Genomic DNA, 19,383 nt, shown 5'->3' with positions numbered 1-19,383 from the left:
ACAGTTTGGAAAGCTGTCTACTTGATCTGTTTCTGTCTTGATAATTCTGACTGTATACTTTGAAGTTCGGGGTGCTGACCTTCTCCCCTGAACAAGGTAAACGATATATGTCTGACTGATTAAAGTAAGCTTGTTAACCCATTTTGAGTTGCTTTCCTTTAACAAAGCAGATCCAAGAACCTGTGGTAGCAGCAAACCCTGAGGACGCCGGGGTGCTTGCTGCTACAGAAGGCTCTACCACAGGTCAGGTACAAATAGTCTATATGAACATTTAGAGTAGAGATGGCTCTAAAAATTAAGTATGAAATGTGTACGAGCGTGGAATAAAGGATAGGGGAAAGTAGGCTTCAGATGAATCTCTAATGTACAAAGGAAGGCTGAATCACACAGACTTTGATGTAGAAATTGCAAACTCAACAACAGCAACAAAAAACAAGCAGGGATTGACCAAGAGTAGGTGAAGCTAAGAGGGAAGATAATGCCAGAGAGTAAATAGTCAGCAAGTTTTATTAAGTGCCTTATATTCACTGGGCTCTGTGTTTCAAGCAAAACAAACTTCCTAATACTTAAGGGGGAAAAAAGAAAAGCAAAAAAACAGAATCTTAAAGAGAGTTCCCATTAATTGTGGAATGACTGAACAAATTTCAGTATATGAATATAATGAAATATTGTACCATAAGAAATGCCAAAAGATAATTTCAGAGAACATTGGGCAGTTATCAACTTGATACAAAATGAAGTGAGCAGAATGATGACTAGAGCTAGGAGCAAAATTGTTCATGTAAGGACAACAAAATAAACTAAAACACTTTTGAAATAAGGATTGAAATTAAGGACAATAATCAAACCAGTGACCAAATTGTGAATTGCCTCCATAATCTGTTAAAATTAAAAACCATGTATTAAAAATATGTTTTGCCCGTCTAGGTGATTTTCTTTTTAAAAGTTCTTTCTACAAATCTTCCTTAGCTGATTTACCCAGCTTGCTACAATGTCTTTTTTTAAATTTTATTTATTTGATATTTTGTGTATAATAGTGCATTACTTGGTCTCTTTTGACCTTTATTCTTTCTCAATTACTGGCCAACCTTCTTTTATGATCATATATCACCTATGGTACATTTTACTCTGTTTCTTTTTTTTTTTTTTAAAGCAATCGGGGTTAAGCAACTTGCTCAAGGTTACATGGCCAGCTATTTCTGGGTGTGGTGCTAAGTATCTGTGCCCAGATTTGATCCCCAGGTCATCCCAACACTGGAGCCGGTGCTCTTACTCTTTGAGATACCTGGCCACCCTTAAGCAATTGGAGTTAAGTAACTTGATCAAGGTTACATGGCCAGGTGTTTCTGGGTGGGTGCTAAGTGTCTGAGCCCGGGATTCGATCCCCAGGTCATCCTGACACTGGAGCTGGTGCTCTTACTTGCTGTGCTACCTGGCTGCCCCCGTTTTACTCTATTTCTAGTGATAGTATTTGTGATATACTGCATGCTTTTTTCCCTTGCCCTGTGGTTCATGTGCTTTCGATTCTGTTGAAATTATGGGTAACCTGATTGATTCACAGTCATATACCAGGAAGAGATCATTTAAAAACCAACAAAATGATTCTTCATATTCAATAAAAACATGCCATCAGATTTTGTTGTTTGTGTGAATTTGTTTTGAAGAGTTTTATGGAATGACATAGAAATATGGGCTAGAACCTTCTACTTATTTGTGGATTTAAATATACTTCAGTTCATAACACCGAAGCATGATATCATATCTGATATAGTCTGATATAGCATGTTTAGGATATATAATTGACTCTGTTTTCCAACTAGGATATAAAAGGGTCCACTGCAGTTGGATTTAAAGTTACCACTCCATACAGGAAAAACAGATTTTTGTATTTATTGGAAACTAGCTATAATATGAGGTCAATCTGAGACATCTATTCTTTGCTTTTATTGATCCTTTTAAAATATTGCTTTATGCTTTAATTTGAACAATCTAGTATGTTTAGTAAGAGAACTATAAAGTGAAGAGATGGGGTAGTTTCAGTGTTTTTATGTGAGTAACTTGGATTATGGATTTTAATATAAGACAAAACCACTGGTCACTAATACTGAGATTGTCATACCATATTTTTATTTTTAATGATAAAAAATTCTTTTTAGGGGCAGCTCCTTGCTTCATGACTTGAAAAAACAAATTTAAGAAACTTGGTAGTATCAAGCCTCCCTTTTCTTGTTTAAGGTACCCATCAAGAATTGAAAAAATAGACTATGAGGAGGGTAAGATGTTGGTTCATTTTGAACGCTGGAGTCATCGTTATGATGAGTGGATTTACTGGGATAGCAATAGATTGCGACCCTTGGAAAGACCAGCACTAAGAAAAGAAGGACTGAAAGATGAGGAAGAGTTTTTTGTAAGTAACAAACTTTGATAATACTTCTCTTTAGTAGATGTGTATTTTTTTTAAAAAGAATTGTATGAGATTTAATAAGAACTCCACTTTTTAAAAAAAATAATCTTTATTTTTTACTGAAGTTATTAATCATTAAAGTTGTCTAAAATAGGACTTTAAAGCTGGAGAAGAAGTTCTGGCGCGTTGGACAGACTGCCGATATTACCCTGCCAAGATTGAAGCAATTAACAAAGAAGGTATGTATTTGGAAATGATGTTTAAAGCAAGGGCAAAAAAAATCCAAAAGTCAACTTCACCTCTAGTTCTAATTTATGTAGTATCTCCATATAGTGTCTTCTTTCACTGGCATGTTACCTTCCATTGTTTCTTTTTTGGAAATCTTTCATTTTTGAGCATTTGGGGTTAGTAAAAATTTATCTCACTTGTTACAGATAAGCATAATAAAGGACTGAATGATGAATATAATTGATTAAAATTTCTTTTGGTAGGTAATGGATTTATAGTTCATCATTTTGATAATTTTTCTATACCTCTTCTCTTTGATAGCTTTTTGCCCATTTTACAATTGTAATAATCATTATTTCAATTAAAGAAACATTATGTGTATGCTATTGGGCTGGTTTAGGCTTTATGTTTGCAGCAGGGAGTAGAAAAGGGTAAAGAAAAAAGTTGATATCCTTTTTTGATCATTTAAGTAAGATGTTTTGGGGATGAGTCTCAAAACTCTTTTTAATCATTTGTGGCTTTCATTTATCCAGCCTACTCTTGTCATTTATATAATTGACAATGAGTTGGTTTATTATTTTTTATTTTGTACTTTTACTAAAATGTTAAGAGAAGAAACAAACAATGGAGTAGTCAGAGAGATGTTAATATGTCGGTTATTTTATGTTAGCACAGTGCTTTTCTCATATTAGCCTTGCTAATAACCAAGTAGTTCAAGAATTATCCTCGTTTTACAGATGAGAAAACTATAAGGTTCAATGACTTGCTTCACATAGTCACTTAATGTGTAAGGCAATATTTGAGACCTGATTTCAGCCTACTACCTTGTTTTATTGCCACCCTTTTTCTCACGTATTAAGACTATGAGACAATGTCCTTTTGTATTGTTAGAATGTGAGAAATGGTAAAAAAAAAAATAGAAATTTGTTATCCAAAGAAAAGTTACTTTTACAAAATAAACTAGAAAGAACAATACTTGCCATTAGTAGCTGCTAATTATAAATGTAGAGCCATCTGTAAATAAATGATGACTTTTTCTAGAAAAATATAAAAAATTCTGCCTTAAACAGTCACTGGAATGGAGATGGGGAAAGAAGGATTAGTATTAGGAAATTTTTTAAAAGGGGATATAGAGAGGAAGATAAAGTGGGAAAAAAAATGTAATAGCAGCTTAACTAGCAATGTCTAAGTAATTAAACAAAGACCTTAGCCGAAGTCTTCATTTCTTGTAATAAAGTTGACAGTAATTTGATTACATGTGACATGGCTGCAACAAGGGGAAAAGTGGTGTTTTCGAGGCTTCTACTTTATAGGTGAAGGTTGTATCTGACTGTAGTCCACTCCCAGCCTTACTTCTAGAAGGTTGTCCAAGCACTATTAAATTGTTCATAATCAACTACATCTTAGGAAATGAAATTAGGACAATGTTCATATATTGGAATGCTTGAATGAAGAGCAAGGGTGACCCTTTTTTTTCCGTAATTCTAAGACTAAACACTCTTACTGATTGTGCATTGTGTATGATAAAGTGTTTTACATGTATTTATGTATATCCCTTATACAATTGTACATTCGTATATTTGTGTGTGTGTGTGCGTGTGTGTGTGTGTGTTGTGTGTGCGTGTGTACATCATTAATTCTTCTCCTTCAGTTCTTATATGTCTACTTCCTGTCTCTTTTGTTCATAGGCTCTTAAAATGTGTATATAAGTTATTATTAGTAGAAAACTAAGGAAGATGATGTCAGTAAACGGTGAGGGCCTCTGCTGATGTTGAAAGCCCTTAGTGAGTGATCAAAACTTTCAGTCGTTCTTTCAAGAAATATTAGTTGTATAACTTATCTGCGCCTTGTGAATATAAAGGAAGAGTTAGGCATGACTTGAGTTTTGGGCCCCTAGACAGAGCAGTGACTGGAGTCAGGAAGTGTCCTCAGACACTTCCTGGCCTTGTGACCCTGTGCAGGTCACTTTACCCTGATGAGCTGGAGAAGAAAATGGCAAAGCCACTCAACTATCTTTAGCAAGAAAACCCCAAAAGGGGTCATGAAGAGTTGGACACAACTGAAATGACTGAACAATAACAACAAAACTTGAGCTTTGGGTTTATTTGGGGAAACAGAATTAACCCATATGAACTGTTAAGTGCAGAGCCATTTATGGCAAGAATTCTAAGGCCAGGAGATATTTAGAGAAGGAAGAGATAAATGCGAATTGAATTAGTTAGGAGAAGCTTCCTAGAGGTGGTTGGAACCCTCAAGATTTATCCTTGATGGATAGAAAGGATTTATTTTGGCAAAAAGCTAAAAATTAGACATTTTGTATGCTAGGAACAACAAAAACAAAAGTATGGTACTGAGGGTGTATGTAATATGTGTAAAGGGTAGTGTGCAACTTCACCTTATTGAAGAGACAAATATGTTTTGAAAAGGAGCAGCAAATCAAGTTGGAAAGCAAGGTTGGGATCTCAAGAAAAACTATCAAAGCCATACGTGATTATTTGAATGCAGTGGCAAGTAAGCAGGAGGAATACGATTGCACTAATTAGTAGAGTTGGAATTATTGACTTTAAATCATAGTATTATTTAAGCATCTATGTATTTTTAAAAACACCAACTAGTTATATGCTTCTGTATGTAAACCATATGTGTCCATGCTGTTAAACGTTAAGCCACTGACAATACTAAATTGCATGCTATTTAGTAAAAAATACCAAATTAAATATATTTTATGAAATGATATTTTTCTAATTAAAATATTTAGATAAAATAAGCTCATGAAGCATTGTCAAAACCAAACACTGCACTGATTAACAAATGTGCTAATTTTACTAGTGCCTGTGAGTAAATGAATACCTTTGAATTTCTACTTTTTTATTTTCCATTTCATAGCAGAAACCTAGACTTAACTAAGGTACTTCCTTTTTTTTTTTTTTGGAGGGCAATTGGGGTTAAGTGACTTGCCCAAAGTCACATGGCTAGTAAGTGTGTCAGGTGTCTGAAGCCGAATTTGAACTCAGGTCCTCTTGACTCCAGGGCCGGTGCTCTATTCACTGGGCCACATAGCCGCCCCTGGTACTTCCTTTTTTTTTAATCTGCATATAATTAAGACAAAGAGACTTAATGAAATTATAAATGATTATCTATTACATTAGACATAAACAGGATTCTAATGTCTTGGAAGCAGTTTTGTTTACTGGAATGAACAAAGGTCTAGGAGTTGAGACCTGGGCTCTAGATTTCACACTGTTATTAACTTAGCTACAAAACCTAGGGTGAAGTCGTTTAACCACTCTGTACCTTAGTTTCCTTCCTCTATAAATTGAATGGCAGGATTAGATGATACTGTTTTTGTTTGTATTCAAATAAAATGTGCTCTTTTGACAATTATAGATCTGTCCCATGCATTTTCTGCATATTAATTTTTTTGAATTTTTATATTCTTCTCAGTGTTTTAATGGAAATTAACTTTCAGAGTGTAGAGTAATGCTTGTGGAAATACTGTCAAGCATTTTTATACATATATATGTGTGTGGGGAAAGAGAGAGAAATGTGTGTTTTATTTCCATGGTGATTATCATAATTATATGCCTCAATTCATGATACAGTACCTCTCCAGGAAAAAAAATTAACTTCCTTGTTTTGAATTATAATTGTTCTGTCTAAGAGTAAATATATACAATTGTCTTTTAATGGTCCTGAGAATGCAGACTTAATAAACTATGATACTCTGGAGGTTCTTGTTTAGTTAGATTGGATAACCTTTAAGGTTCCTTCCAACATTTACATTTTATGGTTTTTGTTTTTTCCTCTTAATAGTATTTAATTTTTTTCCAATTACATGTAAATATAATTTTAATCATTCACCTTTGTAAGATTCTGAGTTCCAAATTTTTTCTCCTCTCCTTCTCCATGCTCCTCCGCAAAGATTGCAAGCAGTCTGATATAGGCTATACATGTATAATCATATTAAATATATTTCCACCTTAGTCATGTGGAACAAAAGGGGAAAAAATACTATGCTTCAGTCTGCATTCAGACTCCATAGTTCGTTCTCTGGATATGGATAGCATTTTCCATCATGGGTCTTTTGGAATTGTTTTAGATCATTGTATTGCTGAGAAGAGTTAGGTCTATCAAAGTTGATCATTGCATAGTATTGCTGTTACCATGTAAAGTGTTCTCCTAGTTATGCTCACTTCACTCAGCAACATTGGCAGCTCAACTGTTTTAGTCATGTAATGTTTCTTTCTCTCAATGGATAGCTAGTTAGATTTAAGGGTTGTTGTACCTGACAGCTGAATTTTGTAATTAATGAAATTAATCATGTTTCAGGAACATTTACGGTACAATTCTATGATGGAGTTATTCGATGTTTAAAAAGAATGCACATTAAAGCCATGCCAGAGGATGCCAAAGGGCAGGTAAGAATGTTCACTATTCCTTGTTAAATCATTTTTGTCTGTTGAGGACTAAAAAGGCATTCATGAATGGTGACCTATAGCTATTTATTTTTAAAGAATAAACTAATTGTAGGGTTATGTGCTGATAACCCCAAATAGCAGCACGTAAGTGAGGTCTTGAATGTCACAGAAATTATACACATGATATTTGCTTCTTTGGTTTTAGACCTGCTAAAGTTATAGGTCACTAGTTTCTGTTCCAGGTGAAATCCCAGCATCCACTAAGCTGGTGTTGTCCTATCGACCCAGCTGGAGCGTGGAACCAGTCTGTGGGAAGTCAGGTAAGTGCCTCTTTTTACAGTATATAGTGTGGCTTTGAAAGTTATTTTTTACTATAAAATTTTATATTGAGTTTTCTTTTTATCCTCTCTCCCTACCCCAAGTCATACTAATGTAGCTTTCTTAAAAGGCGCTTACCTGACCCTCTGTAGGCTGTTTTCTCTTAGGTTACTGTATCTGATACAATATGATCAATTTAGTTAATACTTTGTTACAATTCAGAGAAAGAATGAATATTAAGCATTCATAAGAGAATTTGGGGTGTGATTTAAAATCACTTATGCATTTGTTAAATACACTTCTTGAAATCCTGGAAAAAAAAGGTGCCAGTAGAAGATTAAAATAATAATTTTTATATTCTGCTGTTATTTGGGATTTTCAGCACCTGGACCTACAATTAAGCACTAGAAAGTAATTTAAAAAGTTTTAAATTTGGAAATTTGGTAAAATAGTCTTTTAGGGGATCAGAGATTGCATAGTCTAATATTTCTTTGTACTGGGTAGAAAGTCATAGTTTTTGTAACAGACTATCTGCAAGGACACTGAAAAATAATTGTGTCAGTTTATTGGCATTTCTTAGTAAATTTAATCAGCTAAAGATTTTCTCTTAAAATTTCTTCTAAATTGTTTTCTTGGCAAGGAAATTATAGAAATTATTTTTTAAGCAGCTAGATATTTTTTTACTATTGTGAAATGGAATAAACAGCTCCCACTAGCAGATTTTCCCTTGCTACAAATGCAGAACTTAGTAATTTAAAGGGCATATTTAGAAGTTCTTTTCAGATGGAACCACTGGTACATTTATATGTGTACACAAAATGTTTTTGAAAAATTATTTAGAATTTTATTATTTCAGAAATATTATGACTTCTTGGATTTTTGCATGGAAAAATGTAATGTAGGAATGGGAAAATACCTTGACACTTGTATATTTAATTTGTGAAACAAGGCTCATTATTGATTTAAACCATTTTAAAAATAAAATTTTATTATCCTGATTAGTCATATGCCCCGAAAAGACAATAATAATAATAAGTGACGTTAGAGGTTTTTAGGCAACTTGCCATAATGACTCAAAATATAAATAATTTTAGAATTGCTGGTTGCATATATTAGTGTATTTAAAAATCAATTTAAAAATTAACTTTAACACTTTGTATTTACATCATATATTACATGTTAAAGTTAAATCTGTTATAAGAATTTTGCAACTTCATAGGACAAGTTGTTTGGGAGGAAAGTTGGATATTAGCCTCTTTTCTTCAGTTCTAAATTTTTTTGCGTGATTTTTCATTACATGTGCAAGGAAGTATTTTTGAATAAAATATTTTATCCAGTACTTTGATTTCATGCATGTATTTTTCTGATGTCTTCACAAGTTAACAAGGGGTGAGGCATGCCCGTTTTGAGATTAGGAAGTTTTATAGTGGTTGTATAGGCACCGGGAATTTAAATCTTGAACTTGGTGTTTTCTAGATTTTGATTGGTTCTTTATAAAGAACTAATAAGTTACTTTAAATGATAAAGCTATTGTACAAAAATAACAGTGCCCTCCTGAAATGTTCATGTTATACTCTTTCAACAAGCCTCAGGGTAAACAAGAAACAAAAAACAAGAAACTTTCAGTGAAGTTTGAAAAATTCTATTTTTGTGATACCCTTGAAACTAATTCTTTGATCTGATTAGGGAAAAGTCTACTATTAAGTTAAGTAACTTCAAAACATTTCTCTAGGAAATAGGAAGTTAGGGAACTTCACATGTCAATTGGCCAAATTTACATATGGAAATTGTTGAAGTAAAATAATAGGAATGTGAAGTTCTTTGGGGGGAGGAAGAGAAACTTATTTATGTGAAAACTAATTTATGTGAAAAAATGATAACTAGAGGGAGGAGCACAGCACTTCTCTTGACTGTCATCACTCCTGACCTGGACCAGAAAAAAAGTGTAGCAACTCCCTCAGGCTTGTTGTGAGGATCAAGTGAGTAGATTTTTGTGAAGTACTTAGCACAATGCCTAGCATATGGTCGGTGCTGTGTAAATGTCAGCCATCATCATTAATTGTGGAGGTAAGTTTGAACCATAATGCTTTTTGTCTTTGGGCTCTGTGAGTCTGTCTTCAGAGCAAGGTAGTAAAGGAGTTCTTTTACTTTTTTTTCTTAACTTGTTTACCTAAAGAGGACATGACAGCTATCTCTAATTCAGTTAAATATTAGTATTTCGGGGGCGGCTAGGTAGCATAGTGAGTAGAGCCGGCCCTAGAGTCAAGAGGACCTGAGTTCAAATCCAGCCTCAGACACTTAACACAAGAACTAGCCATATGACCTTGGGCAAGTCATTTAACACCAACTGCCCTCCAAAAAGCAAAAAAAAAAAATATATATATATATATATTTTAGTATTTTTGAAGATCAGTTCAATTCAACAAATATTAAGTACCCACTATACAAGTCGCTCCATGCTGGAGGTACAAAACCAAAAATAATCCTTGCCCTCTAGGAGTTTGCACTCTACTGGACTGGAAGGATATCATGTGTAAACAAATAGATAAACAGAGTGATGCAAAATGATATCAAGAGGGAGAGAACATTAACTAACTGGAGAATCAGGAGATGATGCCCAAGATATGTTGGGAAGGAAGCACAGGATTCTAAGAAGCCCAAGAAAATGAAAGAGGATGTTCTAGAACTGGGGACCCAGCTATGCAAAAGTCCAGAAGTGTGCGGGGTGGGGCAGTGTCTTCAGAAAAGAGATAGTAGACAATTTTAACTGGACGGTAAGCACATTCAAGGGAGTACTGTAATATGAAATAATTTTGGAAAGGTATGTGAAATCTCGACTGTGGAATACTTTAAGTGTTGCCTTTCTAAGAAGCACCTCTTACATTCTAGATGCCTCAGGATATCACAGACAACCCTTTGAGACCCTAAAACCAACAGATCATTTTGCAATAATGAGAATGTACAATAACCAAACTTCTCCTTCTTGGTTGAGAGTTCTTGCTCTAGCATAAATAATTTAACCAACCTACTGAGACCAGACATATTCTTCCTCTTTGCCTAGTTCTTTGTACTTCACTCCTCAACCCCATTTGTATTTTGCTAGATCTTCCCTTAGGATGGTTATTCTGTATGCTTTCAAATTGCTAGTAAGAGAAAATACAGTTCTGTAGGGAAAGGCATTGTATAAGCTGTAGTCCTGAAATTAAGTAAAGAAAACTGAATAGACAAACTGATGAAACCAGAGATATTTGGTGGAATAATAAGGTTGTTAAAAACCACAGAATAGTTAAACACTTATAATTCACCAATAAGATCAGTGCCAGCCTTAACCCATATTCACAACAAAGGATCAAGGTAATACATCTAGTTGCTTCTAGTACATGAAGGAAAATAATTGTACTAATAGCTGGTGTTTATGTAGCCCTTTATTCATGTTCTACTTGATTCTCATAAATACTCTGTAAGTTAAGGAGTACAACTTTCTTTGAGTGGGAAATTTCATTTCTTGTACTTAATTGTCCAGTGCCAAGCACAATACTTGACTCCAAAATAGTTGCCGATTGATCCCACTTTTACAGATAAGACACTGAGACCGAGAGTTTCTCTGATTTGCCTACAATAAAATAGTTGTAAGAGGTGGGATTCAAACCCATGTCTTCTTCTGTTGCAGTGCTTTTTCTTTTATATGATTTTTGTTGTTGTTCAGTTGTTTCAGTATTGTCCAACTCACCATAACCCTTTTTGGGATTTTCTTGGCTAAGATACTGGAGTGGTTTGCCATTTACTTCTCCAGCTCATTTACAGATGAGGAAACTGAGGTAAACGGGGTTAAATGACTTACCCAGACTCATAGAGCTGGTAAGTGGCTGAAGTCAGATTTGAATTCAGGAAGATAAGTTGTCCTGACTTCAGGCCCAGCACTCTATCCATTGTGTTACCTAGATGCCCATATTTATATGCTCACTTTTTAAATATGATGCTGCTGCTCAAAGAGAAAAGAATAATAATAATAATTTTGACAGTCTAAGATTTTAAAGAGCACACAGGTTCTTCTTGACCATCTGATTTAACAAGTTTAAAGTCTCTGTCTCATTAGTTGCACTTTTCTTCCAGGCTCTCAAAGAGGTGAGTAGGTGGAAGGGATTTTTTTTTTTAGCTCAAAGCCCACATGTCTTGATCAGTTTCTCATAGAGATAGAACATTTAGAATCAAAAGAGACCTTAGAAATAATGTGGCCCAACCCCCTTGTTTTGATAGGTGAAGAAATTAAGACCTTGTACTTCCTACAGCTGTGCTATAACTTTTAAATTATTTGGCCATTTATTCTGGAGAAGCAAGGTTCAAATTAATTTTTAGAAAATCTTAGCATATTCTTGAGGAAGAATGACTCCCTCTTTCTCTTCTGCTTTTCTCTCTTCTGCCCAAATATCTCTGGTTTCATTAGCTTGTCTACTCAGTCTCTGAAAATGTCTTCCCTAAGCCCTAGGTATTGGTTATTGAGAGACGTCTGTCTCTGTTAAGTTTTCTATCCTAGTTTTCTATCACCTCATCATTCTCTACTATGTCTCCCCAAACCGTTTACCGGACAAATCCTATATGTTAACTATTTCTTAATCTTGCTTCTCCACCGTTGTTTACTGTGTTGTCAAAATGAAATTGTCAATTCTGTTCTGGAGGCCAAAACTTTTGGGATACTTTTCATGACATTTGGTATCTAAACATTTTCTGTCTCTGTGTAGATAGATAGACAGTTTAGATGTCCTTCAAGATGGTCTGTACATCTTCCTTAGTAATATAAACCAGAACCAGATATTACTGCAGATAATTCTGAATATGTTTTAGAGTAATTGTCTCAGTTTTTTACTTAAAATATTTCTAAGCTAGGGTCAACTAGATGGTGCAATGGATAGAGCTAGACCCTGAGTCAGGAGTTCAGATCCAGCTTCTGACACTTTTGTGTTTTGTGACCCTGGATTAAGTCACTTAGCCCTGTTTGTCTCAGTTTCCTCATCTGAAAAATGAGCTGGAGAAGGAAATGGCAAACCATTCCAATATCTTTGCCAAGAAAACCCCAAAATCGTGTCTCAAAGAGTTGGACTTGTCTGAAATGACTGAACAACAACAACATATTTCTAAGTATGCATCCTATTTTTGAGATGTGCTTTTAAGCTAGTGTATTGCATTGTTGTATCTAGCACACTGTCTGACACATAGTAGATACTTAGTAAATGCTGGTTGACTCACTGACTAACTCATTTTCAGGCTTGTTCATGATCCTTTCTGAGAAGTTGGCTACACCCAGTTTGTCAAATGAATAAACAGTTACTTAGCTACATTTTTCTTTATAGCTTACTTTTTCCCTTCTTTTTCTACTGATTAACTTATATACTTGCTTTTGGAAGCCAGCTTCCTCAAAAACATTGTATATCTTAAAACCTCCTCTAGCTCAGCCACTAGCTTAATAAGTGAGAGTTAACAAACTGTTGTTGCTTCTGAGAGCCTACAATTCCAACGTCAAGGAACTTCATGCAGTACTTTTTAACAGTTTGGTTCAGTAGAAAAGATACTGTATTTATGGGGAGAAAAAAATCTGAGTTCAAATCCCACTTCTTTTACTCATTTCCTGAGTGATCTTGAGCATATCCCTTTGCCTTTCTTGCTTCAGTTCCTTATCCATAAGATGAGGGGGCTGGGCTAGACGGTTTCTCAGGTCCAACTTTAAATGTGTAGTCCTATGATCTAGACCAGGGGTGAGGAACCTTTGACCTCAAGGCCACATGTGACTCTCTAAGTCCTCAAGTGCAGCCCTTTGACTGAATCCAAACTTCATAGAACAAATCCCCTTAATAAAAAGATTTGTTCGATAAAACTCGAACTTAGTCAAAAGGCTGCACCCAAGGACCTAGAAGACCATATTTGGCCTTGAGGCCACAAATTCTCCATCCCTAAATTCTAGACTATTCTTCTCTTTCTCATCTACATGATTAATTTATGGACTGCAGCTCATTGTCCATATGTACTATCTATCCAAAATATATATACTGATGGACTAACTCAATGGATTGCCCATCTAGCTGCCTGGCATAGTTTAGGCAATAGACATTTTTCATCCATTTGATTTGGATTGTTAGGCTGGTCTCTCTTGAATAGTCATTAATTTTATGGAGGGGGTTCTATTTTATTCTGAAGCTTAATGAAATCAGTACAGTGTTAGATGCGGACAATAACATGTGAAGGACTTTATCAAGCAGAGGAAACCCCTCTTTTTCCCCCTTTTTTTCTAAGTCTTATTTAACATTTTATTTTTTCTCAATTAAATGTAAAAAACAATTTTAATATTCCTTTTTGTTTTTCCAATTTTGAGTTCCAAATTCTCTCCATCCCTCCCTCCTTCAATTGAGAAGGAAAAGCAATCTGACATGGGTTATATATTTTTAGTCATGCAAAACACATTTCCTTGTAAGTCATTCTGCGGAAGAAAGCAAAACTAAAAAACTGTACCCAAATAAAGAAAGAAAAGAAAAAATATCTTGGGGATGGCGCAGTAAAAAGAGCACTGGCCCTTGGAGTCAGGAGGACTTGAGTTCAAATCCAGCCTCAGATACTTGACACACTAGCTGTGTGACTTTGGGCAAGTCACTTAACTCCAATTGCCCTCCAAAATCCCTCCCCCCCCAAAAAAAAAAAACTTTGATCTGCATTCAGGTTCTACTGTCAGTTCTTTTTCTGGATGTGGACAGTATCTTTCATAAATCTTAGAGAATTGTCTTAGATCATTGTATTCATGAGAATAGCTAAGTTGTTCGTAGTTGATCATCATACAGCATTGCTGTTCCTGTGTACAGTGTTCTCCTGGTTTTGTGTATTTCACTTTGCATCAGTTCATTTAAGTCTTTCCATGTTTTCCTGAGAGCATCCTGCTCATCATTTCTTAAAGCACAGTAGTATTACATCACAATCATATATAACACCTTGCTCAGCTATTCCACAATTGATGGATACCCCCTCAATTTTCAATTCTTCACCACCACTAAAAAAGCTGCTGTAAATATTTTTGTACTAATAGGTCCTTTTCCTTTTTGTTTTTTATCTCTTTGGGATACAGACCTAGTAGTAGTATTGCTTGGTCAAAGGGTATGCATAATTTTGTTGCCCATTGGGTATAGTTCCAAATTACCCTCCAGAATAGCTGAATACAACTTCACCAATGGTACATTAGTGTTTTAATTTTTCCACATCACCTCCAACATTTGTCGTTTTCCTTTTCTGTCGTATTAGTCAGTCTGACAGTGATTTAGAACATTTTTTTTCATATAACTATAGATAGCTTTGTTTACTTTCTCTAAAAACTGCCTTTGACCATTTCTCATTGAGGAATGGCATTTCTATAAATTTAACTCAATTTTCCATATGTTTGAGAAATGAAGTCTTTATTGGAGAATCATTGTAAAAACATTTTTTCACAGTAATGATTATGAACTATGTATTTTTTTATTTGCCTCCATCCTATTTCCCCTGTTTATCCTACTTTTGCTCTCTTTTTACCCTGCCTTTCTCAAAATTGTTTTGCTTTTGACTTTTACCTCCCTTAAACTGCCCTCCCTCATATCAGCTACCCTTCTTCCCCCTTCTCTTTTCCCTTTTCCTACTTTCCTGTATGGCAAGATAGATTTCAACACCCAAATGAATATGTATATTGTTCCCTCTTTGAGCCAATCCAGTGAGAGTAAGTATCATGTATTCCCCTTCCTGTTTCCCCCATTTTTGCCCTCCAGTTTAAAATCTTTTTCAGGCCTCTTTTATGTCAGGTAATTTATCCCATTTTACCTCTCCCTTTCCTCTTCTCCCAGTGCATTCTTCTTTCTCATTCCTTACTTTCCTTTTTTTATATAATCATACCATCACATTCAACTTACACTTCTGCTTTCTATGTATTCTCCTAATTACCCTAATAATGAGAAAGTTTTTAGGAGTTATAAATATAATTTTCCCATGTAGGCATATAGTTTAACCTTATTGAATTCCTTATGATTTCTCTTTCCTGTTTACCTTTTTGTGCTTCCTTTGCATCTTGAATTTGAAAGTCAGATTCCCTATTCAGCTCTTATTTTTTCAGTAGGAATGCTTTAAAGTCTTCTATTTCATTAAATGTCCATTTTTTTCCACTAAAGGATTATACTCAGTTTTACTGGGTAGGTGTTTTCTTGGTTGTAATCCTAGCTCTTTTGCCCTCTAAAATGTCATATTCCAAAACCTCTGATCATTTAATGTAGAAGTTGCTAAGTCTTGTTTTATTCTGACTGTGAATTATTTCTTTTGAATTATTTCTTTTTTGCCACTTGCAGTATTTTTTCCTTGATCTGGGAGGTCTGGAATTTGGTTATAATATTTCTGGGAGTTTTCAGGGTTCTAGAATATGAAGGAAGTTTTCCTTGGTAATTTCTTAAAAGATGGTGTCTAGGCTCTTTTTTTTTTATCATGACTTTCAGGAAGTCCAATAATTCTTAAATTATCTCTCATGGATATATTTTCCAGGTCAGTTGTTTTTCCAATGAGATATTTCACATTTTCTTTTGATTTCTTTCCTTCTTTTGATTTTTGATTGTTTCTTTATGTCTCATAAGTCATTAGCTTCCACTTGTCCATTTCTAACTTTTAAGGAATTATTTTCTTCAGTAAGCTTTTATGCTTTCTTTTCCATTTGGCCAGTTCTACTTTTTAAGGAGTTCTCTTCGATGAATTTTTGTACATCTTTTTCCATTTGGACAATCCTCTATTATTCTTCTCTTCATTGGGTTTTTGTACCTCTTTTACCCTTTTGGACTATTCTGTGTGTATAATGATATGCTGTTGCTTCATCAGCTGCAATTAATTCATGGAAGCTTTTTAGCTTAGGCTGTTGAAAGGCAAAATGAGCAATTGTCCAGTGAAATGATGTTTCCTTTTGTCCTTGAGATCAAGATGATATCTTTCTAGGAAGAACTTCTGAGCTATATTTCTGTTTAGTTGAAAATTCATCATGTCTTCTGTTTTCATTTGTAAGTGGGATTGTCAAAATTGATATGGTTTAGCTACTTTGTTAATATGTTGACATACTGGTTTTTGGACAAGGCTTTCACATCATAATTGATTTTCTTTTCCTTTTGCCTATGATTTCATTAGTGTGTATTAACACCTGATATGGAAACTTTATATCAATCAGCAATTCATTTATAGCTTACAGATTCAAGAGAGTTTCCTAGACCACTGAAAGGTAAAAACATGAAATGTCCAGTGTCATGCAGGTACAGGACTTAACAGGGGTCTCCCGAAATCCATAGATGGTTCTCTGTCCTCTATTTCACAAGATCTTTCCTACATTTATAGTACCATCAGTTAAGTGTTTATTGGTAGACTTAAGATCTTGTTATTCTAAACACCCTCTACCTTCTCTTTGGCCACTCCATGATGATCAGTGAAGAATAGAAGAGGGCTGTCCAGGCCTAATGTCCCTTTCATATTTTTCCACTGGATGCATTGTCCAAAGGATTTGTCTTCTAGTGACCAGCCTACTCTTGATGAGGCTCTCCATACTTGGCTAGACTAGACAATGGACATCCTGTGTACTTTTCCCTTTCTATCACAGATTCTCCTAAAACTTACACTTTACAGGCATAGTCTTTGAGAACTCAGGGTCTTTTTCATTCCACTAAGAAACATCAGGTAGGATTTTTGTGAAGGATCTGAGTTTAAAAATCCTTAAGTTTTGTTTCTGATGTCACTTCTTTGTCTGCATATTACCTGCAGAACCATTCATTTTCACCTCCACTTATCCTTTGTTAAACTTCTTTAATTAGTGAATTTGAGCAATATATGCTTAGCAGCAAAAATTGGTCATCTGTGGAAGAGGAAATGGATTAGTATTATTTAGTGAAAAGTACCTTTGTAACTGTCTTGCAGTCATAGAAGAATTTGGTGATCTAGTTTGGCAGTTGGGTCTTCAAACTAAATTTATCATGTAATTTCTATAACCATTGAGCTAAATATCTCATCCTATTAACATTCTTCCTCATTTCTCAACTGTCTTACTTTTTCTACTTTAAACTGCTTATAGGTTTTGTTATTACTTTCATTTCAAATCACTCCTTCCCTCACCTAGAGATCTATTGCTTATAACAAAGATAAGAAAAAAAAAGTAGTTCAGGAAAGCTAATCAACATATCAGGCAAATCCAACATTCCATATAGTGTTCCATCCCTAAAGTCCCTGATGTCTGCAAAAAAGGGGACAGAGGTGCATTTCCTATTTTTTCTTTAGAGCCAAGCTCATTATAATTGTATAACAATCAGTTTCAGGGTTTTCCCCCCCTTTTTCCTTATCATTTTTTGTTGAAGTATTTGCATATATTGTTTTCTTGGTTCTGTTTATTTTACTTTGCTTTTGTGATCATATTCATAATTTCTTGCAGTGTAATAATATTTCATTACTTCCATGTGCCAATATTTGTTTAGCCATTTTCAGTCAATGAGCAGCTACTTTCTTTCTTGTTCAGGACAAAAAGTGATGCTATTTGTTTTTCTGGGATGTTTCTGCCTTTATAAAACCTCCTTGCAATATGGACTTATAAATGGGATATCTTGGTCAAAGGGCACAGTTATTTTAGTCACTTAGTATGAATCTCAATGACTTTCCAGAATGGTTAGAGCCATTCATACTTCCATCAGTAGTGAATTAGGGTGCCTGTTTCCCTGCAATTCCAGCAACATTATCTTATTGTGTCATCTCTAAGAATTTGCTAGGTATGAGGTGAATTTTGAAAGGTTTTCTCATTTTCATTTCTCTTATTTCTAGTAATTTGAAGCAGTCCTTTCTATAGTTGCTAATAATTTTCAGTTCTTCATTTAAGAACTACTTGCTATCTTTTGATCATTTATCCACTAGTAACCTACCGTCTTTCTAAAATGTTAGCTTATAGAATATGGTGTTATGATCTATAGTATAGTTTTTAATAGAAAAATCGCAAACTAATTAAAAATCAAATATGCCAGCAATCATCTTATATTATGTTCCATTAGACCCACTCTAATTGTGAAAAAGTATATTTTCTTGGGAAGAGAGATAGAATTCTATAGAAATGCATTTCATTTTTCTTTGAAATAAAAACATAAGTGTTGCTTCCTCTTTTCCCCTTTGCATGAATTAAACTAGGATTCTAGTATAGAGTCGTAGCATATTTATAGCTGCAAGGTACCTCAGAGATCATCTGGAGCATTCTCCTCCTTTTACATATGAGAACACCGAGGCTCAGAATGGTTAAATGATTTATCCAAGGTCATGTTAGTAAGTAGCAGGAACAGGATTCAGATGCAGATCATCTAATTACAGATCCATTGTTCTTTCTTTACTGAGTTCATTCTGTACAGTGGAAATGAAACCCAGCACAAAAGCACCTTGCTACTTTTCCAATTTGTCATGAAATTCATAATACTTTGATTTAGATTTCTTGGAGTATATCAGATTATATTTTTGTTGAAGTCTTAAGTAATCTGAAGGCTTAAAGTAACCCAGGACTTGATATTTTTCCAGTTTATGAATGATTATACTGTCAACTTAATAGGGAATTAAAAGGAAGACCTAAAATCCCCCACTTTGGTAATATTGTCAAAATATATTTCAACAGATATTTTGTAATTTTTCTTTAAAATTGCTTTAGTTCATAAAAATGCTTGCTTTTTCTTGAATAATTTTAAATATTTTACATATTTTTGTTTTTCTTTTTTTGGAGGATTGGATAGCTTTAGTCAAAGCAGCTGCTGCTGCAGCAGCCAAGAACAAAACAGGGAGTAAGCCTCGAACCAGTGCAAACAGCAATAAAGATAAAGAAGAAAGAAAATGGTTTAAAATATCTTCAAAGAAGGAAGAAACATCAACCTCTACAGCCATACAAGAAGTTGAGAAAAAGGAAGAACTGCCAACATCAAGTGAAACTTTTGGTACAAAAGAATTCTCATGTTTACTCTTTCTTTGGTGATAAAT

General features: G+C 34.5%; 1 protein-coding gene across 14 annotated transcripts in view; it reads left to right on the top strand.

Moving 5' to 3' along the window:
* Positions 1-19,383, top strand: part of PHF20L1 (PHD finger protein 20 like 1) — a 124,536-nt gene that overhangs the window by 24,265 nt on the left and 80,888 nt on the right. For 10 of the 14 annotated variants that reach the window (XM_069081166.1, XM_069081174.1, XM_069081179.1 and 7 more), the window contains exons 2-6: positions 2,236-2,407; positions 2,559-2,643; positions 6,962-7,050; positions 7,281-7,370; positions 19,133-19,340. In XM_069081166.1, the coding sequence (XP_068937267.1) occupies positions 2,236-2,407; positions 2,559-2,643; positions 6,962-7,050; positions 7,281-7,370; positions 19,133-19,340 (644 nt within the window). The remainder of the gene's footprint in view (positions 1-2,235; positions 2,408-2,558; positions 2,644-6,961; positions 7,051-7,280; positions 7,371-19,132; positions 19,341-19,383) is intronic. The other 4 variants (XM_069081168.1, XM_069081167.1, XM_069081172.1 and 1 more) reach the window with 2 other exon arrangements.

This window comes from Petaurus breviceps, unplaced genomic scaffold, assembly GCF_028583685.1.
Source record: "Petaurus breviceps papuanus isolate PSGF00001 unplaced genomic scaffold, PetGlider_PUasm1.0 98, whole genome shotgun sequence".
Lineage (NCBI taxonomy): Eukaryota > Metazoa > Chordata > Mammalia > Diprotodontia > Petauridae > Petaurus > Petaurus breviceps.
This window is presented reverse-complemented; position numbering and strand designations above follow the sequence as displayed.